General features: G+C 43.7%; 1 protein-coding gene across 6 annotated transcripts in view; it reads right to left on the reverse strand.

Moving 5' to 3' along the window:
• lin7a (lin-7 homolog A (C. elegans)) overlaps nt 1-7,339 on the reverse strand; it is a 31,765-nt gene extending 24,426 nt beyond the window's left edge. For 2 of the 6 annotated variants that reach the window (XM_067490335.1, XM_067490332.1), the window contains exon 1: nt 7,186-7,339. In XM_067490335.1, the coding sequence (XP_067346436.1) occupies nt 7,186-7,222 (37 nt within the window). In that variant the 5' untranslated portion in view covers nt 7,223-7,339. Of the gene's footprint in view, nt 1-1,567; nt 1,677-5,489; nt 7,123-7,185 lie in introns of those variants that run through there. The other 4 variants (XM_067490334.1, XM_067490331.1, XM_067490333.1 and 1 more) reach the window with 4 other exon arrangements.
• Between the last annotated feature and the right edge of the window lie 794 nt (nt 7,340-8,133).

The raw sequence follows: 8,133 nt of genomic DNA on the forward strand, positions 1-8,133 counted from the left end.
TGTCTGCTGGCACTGTGCTGCACATTTTCCCTTCAGTGCTTCAAGTGATATCTAATCTCACACACAAAATGTGTCTGTGAAGAGTTTCTGCTTTGTTGGCACGACATTTTTCATCTACGCAAGAGATATTGTTGTGAGGAAATGTCAAAAAAAAAAAAAGTCAAGGTATGGTCTTAGTGGTGTGTGAAACCAGATCTGATAAACTGGCACAAGTCTGGCAGTGAGTCTTCAGTTCTACCCCACAACTCAAATGTACCACGTAGATTTAAGCAAAAATGCCCCACGAGTGCGCTTCAGTGCTCATTGCTCTGCAGGCTCAATGTAAAAACGGGCCATCTGACGATCTGTGTGACTGATCACAGAAGTGTAAAAACCCCGGGGACGAGTCACTGAAGGGGGAATGTGTTCCATGACAAAGCAGCTGAGAGATGGCTGCAGGGCGTCTCAGTTACGTCATGTTAGCAGGAAAGAAATTCGGAATCACACGTGCAATGAAATGACATATTACGTTACTTAACCGTGTACCTGGCTCATGTTGGTAACACTGACACAGCCAGGGCGACACTCATCTCATCTTATTCCCTCCGATGAGCAAAAAGACCGAAGGAACAAATGAAGCATAGGTCAAACGACACCAAGTGTCTGTTCAACGCCCACACGAAGCTTGTTGCAAGTCTATGAATAACTTCAGCTGGAGGCAGAACAGGAAACCTGATCCAACCCTTAACTATAGTGAGCAATTCTGCTATGTGATCACAGTCCTAATTAACCAGGTACCACAAACACTTCCATCCTAACGATGACAGGGTCATTCTGCAAGTGAACACTTTCACAGTTGATACTTTCAGGATGCTACTGTTATAGCTGCATACAATGCAAACTAGAGTAAGAAGGATAAACCAGAAGTGTAAAGCTGTGGCTACAAAAATAAAAATTAGCTTAATTGTCACGGTCTTTGTTAGGGATGGACCCAAGAGAGGATGAACGGAAAGGGGCTTTATTTGACTGCTATATAATACAACCAAAATCGCTCTTAAAAAGGAGGTAACAAAAAACCCAGGCTATCGAGAGAACAGATACAGAAATGAAACCTAAACGAACACACGGGAGAAACACTAAACTACTAAATAAGTAAGTCGCGGGTTAACAGACAACTAAAGCAAACAAACACAAGGGGAAGGCTAAGGAGAACTATCTTACCATAAATACTCTAAACTAGAAAACACCGACTCTACTACCAAACGGGAGGAAGGGAAATAAACACCGGACAATTTTTAAATCAAGAGAAACCTACCAGTTTAACTAACGAGACCCACGAGGACAGGCTAAGGGTACCAACGGGAAACTAAACAGGTTTGGAAAACCAAGACACACACACACACACTCTACGGAATAAATGAACAAAAAAGCCCAAAAAACGAACACGGGAACTCAGGGGAGGCAGACATCAACAAACTGAACAAAAGCGTTAGCAAATGAAGAATACAAAGGCAAACCTAATACACAAACCCGGGAGCAACAGGCAGAGAGAATGTCCAAGAAACAAGAGTCCATGAAACATACATACAGATGTGGGGTTGGTGAGGGTTATAACGAAGACGACCACAGCGGTAACAACGGCGACACTGAAGACAGGAACCACGATGGAAGTGACCACGTTAACAATGACGAGGATCTGGCAGGGAAGTAAAGGGAAGACTGAACTTAAATAGAGGGTGGAACAGGTGCAAACAATGAGGGACAACGAGGGTAAAGCTGGGGGAAAAGAACCAAGGCAACACAGGAAGTAGGGAGAAGGGCCACAAAATAAAAGTCCACAGACAGGAAGTGCAGAGAGATCCTGACATTAATAGCTTAAAAGCTTGAGAACTGAGAGGAACTGAAATGTCAGGTATTAATTCTCACTGGAAAAAAATGTTGTTTTTTTTACATGCATTTCATTATTTGATCTATGGCTTTGCAGTTGGCACCTGCATTTTCCACCCTTCATTATGAGCGGACCACCATTCCTCAGCCTGATCCCCTCATCGGCCACTCAGTACAAACACTTCTCCCATTTTGCAACACAACCTTCTTGTTCTGGCCTCCACCCCAGTCTCTGTACCTGCTTCTGTTTACCCACGGTGATGGATAAATCCACTGTCAGTGCTTCATTGTTCTTTAGTAACTTTAATCTGAACTCAGAGACCCAAGGTTTTTTGATGTAGGGGTCTCCGTAGGTCAAGATGTGAGCAACGTCAGTGCTGGTTAATAAAGCACCAAAATGACAGCGTTTGTCTCTCATACAGCCAAACCACCAAAATGGCTGCTAGGTAACAGGTGCTGTTTTTTCTCCTATACAATAAAAAATAGGAAGTACAACTGTGCAGAAAGTAGGGTTGTAATGAGGCTTCGTCATGTACAAAAGTCCTTTACAAAAGTTGTCCTACAGAGTTGCATTTCACATTCTTGTCTCGTTTTACCTCAATCTCAGTGTAAAATATATCTGCAAGTCTGCCCGATTTAGCATATCTCTAAAGAAGGCTGTACATAATTAGATCAACCTCCTTGTGTAGTTTGACAGATTCTTCTCCGAACAGAAGTTGCTGCTGCTGGATCTACATGGAGAGTTTTTTTTTTTTTTTCTTGTTTAAATAGTGACACAATAAAATCAATATCTGTAAGAAAACACCACCGAGGTTTTGGAACATGCAAAGGAAAATCTTGACTGGTAATTACAGAGTATCTTTTGACAACTATGAGGAGTTGTGACACCAGTCAAAGGAAGTTAGTGAATGCTACATGGAGTTACAGTGGATTGCACCGCTGCCATATTAAGCAGAGTCAGATGCTGTCAGCACTTCATTTCCCTCTGCTACACGTAGGATGAGGCAGTTCTCATTAGTGATACCTACTGATTTAATAGAAGTTTTTTAATTACACAACTGTCAAGACATCAGTAGTACTGAAGAAAGTCTCTGCTGTGTTGTAATGATGAGCTCACAGCATTTATGGATGTTCATTACAAATCCTCAAAACATTTCAGGTAACTGAAATCTGCTCCAGATTCATAAGCCATGATGTTCACTGATATTTCTGAACTGTTCAAATGCATCACTAATCAGTTCTGAGGAAAGGAACAAAACTGGGTCCATTTTTGTTGTCAGTTGCTAAGCAACGGCACTTGTAAACTTCGATCCCTTGATTTCCTAACACATACTGTACTTGACCACCCGTGAGGAAAACATGACCCCCGTCAATTTAAAGGCAGCACTTCAGGGGGAAACATTTCATCTTAACAGACCTTAACAATGTGCATTTCTATGAAAAGTTTTATGGGTTTTTTTTTGTTTTTTTTTACCCCACACAGAAAACTAATTAGTGGAAAAAAGTATGAAAGTGCATCCTGCTTTATTATGTGTTCAGGGGCCCAAAAGAAATAAATCTATCCTGTGTTGCAATTATTGCACTATTATATTGCCTTTGTGGAATTACCTACTTCAACAACAGAGAAGTACTTTGTCTAAAGATTAATGTGCAAAAAAAAAAAAAAAAAAGCTAATTTCTCCACTAACACTAACATGAACACACTACAATACAATCCATTACAGGACGCTGAGGCTCTAATGTTTTGCTGCTTCTTGGATGAACTCTCCTCGTCATTACAGCTACGCAGCTACATGTACTGAATGCAACAAGTTCCCCTGTTCCCCCCTCTGGGGCCATAGAAATGCTTTCCAAACTGCAAAGACACTGGCTACATGTATATTTATTCCTGTACAAGTTATTGTAATGTACTAAATCAGTTTTCTGTGGAGGGATTTCTCAAATCACAGGTCTAGCACTACTACATACAAGTGAAATAAGAAGCATCATGATTAACAATGTGTGCACTTTGTGCTTCCCTCATCATACAAGCTAATGGTCTTATAGTTACTGTTACACAATACAAAAAAAACACAAAAAAGAAAAAGAATTCCCTGAGCTCTTCTGACATGGCTGTGCCTACAACAGTTCGTCCTCATCCTTTGCTGATTAGAGAAGAGGCCCCGAGCTGAACAAAGCCACAGTGACATGTGATGAGGCCTCAACGCTCCACGAGGCTCCACCACATTGTTGTGGGGATGTGTTCGCACTGGGCAGCGCTCCAGTTTGCTGGTATAATTAGTCCATTTATAATAGTGGCACAACTGAGCGTAATTCGCTTTCAGGCACTTGCGGGTGTCATTTTGACAAAACGGCAGAGGTGTAAATAAACACGTCCACATCAGGCCCCGACCTCATCAAACCACGTGGCCACGAATAAATCCATAAAACATTTTGTATTAAGTTATGGCCATTATTCACTGAAATGTCATTTTTCCACCTCGGCAGACGACAGGAAAGGCTTTAATGACCTCTCTGTGACCGCGCTCCTACCTACCGATGTACACTGAGAGTTGCTACTGTCCTGAAAAGGCTTTGCCATCTGCCATCATGACTTTGACCTGAGTGTCCTTGGTGGTTTTCGATAACTCTGCTACAAGTAACCACACTGTGCCTGAGGAAAACCTGACAGCTGGGTTTCACCAAATAACTCCTGTCCCCATGCACACACAATTAGCTCTAAGTGACCCTGTAGTGAAGTTCTGCCTAAAACACAACAACTACATCGTTATTGGAGGGCGACTGCTTCATGAAGGAGTCTGCGGTGAATGAAGAGACTCTAATTACTGGGCAGTGTCTCTACAGGACAATTATTCTGAGAAGAGGGGTTGTAACCTCAGCAGCGATGAGCGACGTCAGCTCACCGTTTTAATCTTTCAAATCGCTGTGTGACCTAGAGCATCCGATGGGAACACGCTCTCTCGGTGGGAGAGCAAGCGCCGGTGCACTTATTCTTTTTGCTCTATTAAGACTTTTCTTTAACTTAGAGAAGCGGGAGTTTCTCTCTGAGACTTAGAATCATTAGTGTGTGTGAGAAGGCAGATTTTAAAGCATTATCATACACGTGAGCCCTGTATACACTTAGTACACTACAGTTCAACAATTACTGGAATGTCCCCTGTGGAGTTTTTGATGTCTTAGTGCTCAACGTTTTGCTCAGATGTTCGTGGTGATGTACTAATGTTTTGTCCAGCACCATAGTGACACTGAAATCTGCGGTTTTGAGGGTTCCCATTAACCTCAGCTGGACTCAGTGTTTGTTTTATTAGCAAATGTTGGGAAGCGTGGAGGGTTCACGTGTTCACTGGCAGCATCTTGCAGTGCTATTTGTTTCAGCTTCCAACTATTGACCACAGACTGGTAACCAAAATGCTCCACGCTTAAAAGTTTCGGACAGAAATCTTTGTCTTTCGCTCCACCAGCGATGACCTTAGCTCTCCCCATTCCACATCAAAAAGCCTGTGAGCTCTGGGACATGCCGCTCTGTAGCTGAATGCCAGCTCTACAGAGAATGCACACTGATTTCATAACATACACACAGGGTGGACTCCATTGTTCTTGATAGGGGTCTGGCACCTACTTACCACAGTCATTTCCTCTGACAATAACAGGAAGGCCAGTGATGTCACGTCTTTTCATCCTGCTGTGAGCCAACAAGCGGAGCGGGAGCGCCGGATAGTAACATCTCTGTCCTCCCCGCGTGTGCGACTCGCCAGCTAAAGCCGCCTCCCAACACGAGGCCAGGCTGCCTTTTCATTAGCAATTATGGTGTTTTCTCCAAAGTGGCGGCTGAGAAACGGGAGCCTGTAATGTTGTCCTGTGTGAAACTATCATTACTGCTCCTCGTGCCATTATAGCTGCCAGCTGCTGACCGGTCACATTCAAGCCAAAGCATGTGAATCTGGATCAGTCCCCCTGCACACAGGCTGAGGTCACATCTGATCCACTATCCTAGCAAATTACTCCAACCAGATCATGCTGAATACTGGCATTTTAACTACACGGACAAGTGTCCGTGTTTAGGGCAGAGCCCGTTTCTACGTGATGACTGACGGATGATGAGCAACGTGTGGCTTGTGCTGTTTATGTTCTCCTGCTGCAATCTTAGCTTCATTTCATTAACTCTGCATGGGCACAGCACCGCTGCACCCTGCAGACAGTGCAGCAGTGAAGCATGACCAAGCAGGAGCTTTGAACTTTACTGAGGAACAAATGGATGCACACAAAGACTATGATCAATTACGGCTTATTGCTTGGGTTCCACCTAGTGTACGTTTAAACCTCTTTCTGAATATCAATTTATGCTCCCACCAGATAAAGTGTATTTATAGTCCCATCTTGTGCCGTGGAAGTGACTGGGGAGCTGAAGCCAGCTGTATTTGGCACGAGGGAAATAGCTGAGGTGTCTCCTTTCTCTATATTTGACAGCATCCATTTCCTGTGGAAGACTTGTGCAGTATTACATTTCGCCAGCGGATATAGTGTTTGGTCTGATTGTAGGACTAGTGATCTAAAGATATAAGATTTACCAAGAAAGTACAGGAATTTGGAGTGAGTCAGTGCTTCTCCAGGCTGCATGTAGCACACAAATGTCCTCTCAGTGGTGCACTTGCTTCAACAGTTACACAGAATTGTAAAAAACTGAATGTAGAAATGAAGCTGTTTGCTAAAAATGCTAAATTATGTGAGAATCCATCCAAAGGTCAAAGGATGCGCAAATACGCACAATAATAAAAATACCTGTGGGGTATCAGCAGTATTTTTCAGTCTGACAGTTTCCAACAAGTGCGTGCTCGTGTGTGTTAGGCAGGTAGGTTGGTGCCCCCCCAACACCTGTCTAATTCAAAAGTTGTCTCTTGTCCGACAAAAGTCGGTTTTGATGCCAAAGCGCTCCAGAATCTGCGTCTTTAAGTTTGCTGACGCAGCGCAAAAACGGGATAATACCACCCGGGAGGTTACATAATACAGACCGGAATAAACGGAGTAAGCGCGTTGATTTGGCAGAGAAACGGAGGTGGCTTCGTGTCCGTGTGTCCTGAGGACGTCGCTGTAGCTTGACGGAGGAACCGGGCGCTGCTCTCCGGTACATCCGCGCACGGAACCGACAGGCTGGACGGTTTTATTTAGAGCAGCGTGAGCGCGTGAAATGATCCGACTTAAACACCTGGATCCAACACCCACCCCCCGTTTCTTGCCGAAGTTTTCGGAGGATAAAAATAAAATGTAAAAAAATATCCCATCTGATGACGAGCACGAATTGCAAAGCTGCGAGCGTCTTACCTCGATCCAGAGTGAGCGGTTGGACCACTGTCGCCATGACTGCTGTTTACTGGAGACCGGAGAGACTACAGGAGCTGCAGCATCACAGAGAGGAGGAGGAGGAGGAGGAAGGGGGGTGATAGACAGAGAGAGAGAGAGAGAGAGAGAGGAGGAGGGAGGGAGGGAGGGGGTGGGTGTGGGGGAAGAGGATGGGAGAGGCATAGACAGAGAGAGAGTGAGGGAGGAAGGAAGGAAGGGAGAGAGAGAGTAAGTGAAGGAGTGAGACAGGAAGAGAGGGAGGATGGGGGAAAGAGGGAGGGGGCGAGAGAGAGGGAGAGGGGGGGAGGGTCTCCTCTCATAACATCTGATCACCTGCGTTTTGTGCAGCAGTTATAAAATATTGTAAATGACTCCATGAAATATCCATCTTCATGAAAGATGGAAACAAGTGAAATCATCTAAAACTGCTCCAGATTCAAATGCTTGTTAATTTAAAGAGGAGTGAGTGACAGTCAGTAAACACACTTTCATAAAGTGCACCAGCGCCTTCAAGTAGCAACATCACACTTAACAACATTTGATGTTGGACACATTTTCTGCATGTTTGTGCAATATTTCCCTTTACTGGGAGCCAGTGGTTATTAAAAATGAAAAAAGACCCTAAAAATTTTAAAGGGCTTCATATAATCAATATCTATAATGTACATATTAGAATTTCTCCTATGGTCAAAATTGCTTCTCCCTAGTTAGAAGGATAATATCCATAATCACATTTTTACTAGTAGAAATGTTATTTTTGTTGTAAGATATTGTCAACTTTTTCATCTTTCACGGCTCAAAACTAAAATGAAGAATTAGAAAAATCCTTAAAGGGCAGTATCCATCCACGTCCACAGAAGCTCCAGCTCCAGCTGTGGGCAGCACTCAGCCAGTGGTTTGGATGCTCCATCTCGCTATCATGTGCACCTG

This window comes from Channa argus, chromosome 21 (genome assembly GCF_033026475.1).
Source record: "Channa argus isolate prfri chromosome 21, Channa argus male v1.0, whole genome shotgun sequence".
In the NCBI taxonomy this organism is placed as follows: domain Eukaryota; kingdom Metazoa; phylum Chordata; class Actinopteri; order Anabantiformes; family Channidae; genus Channa; species Channa argus.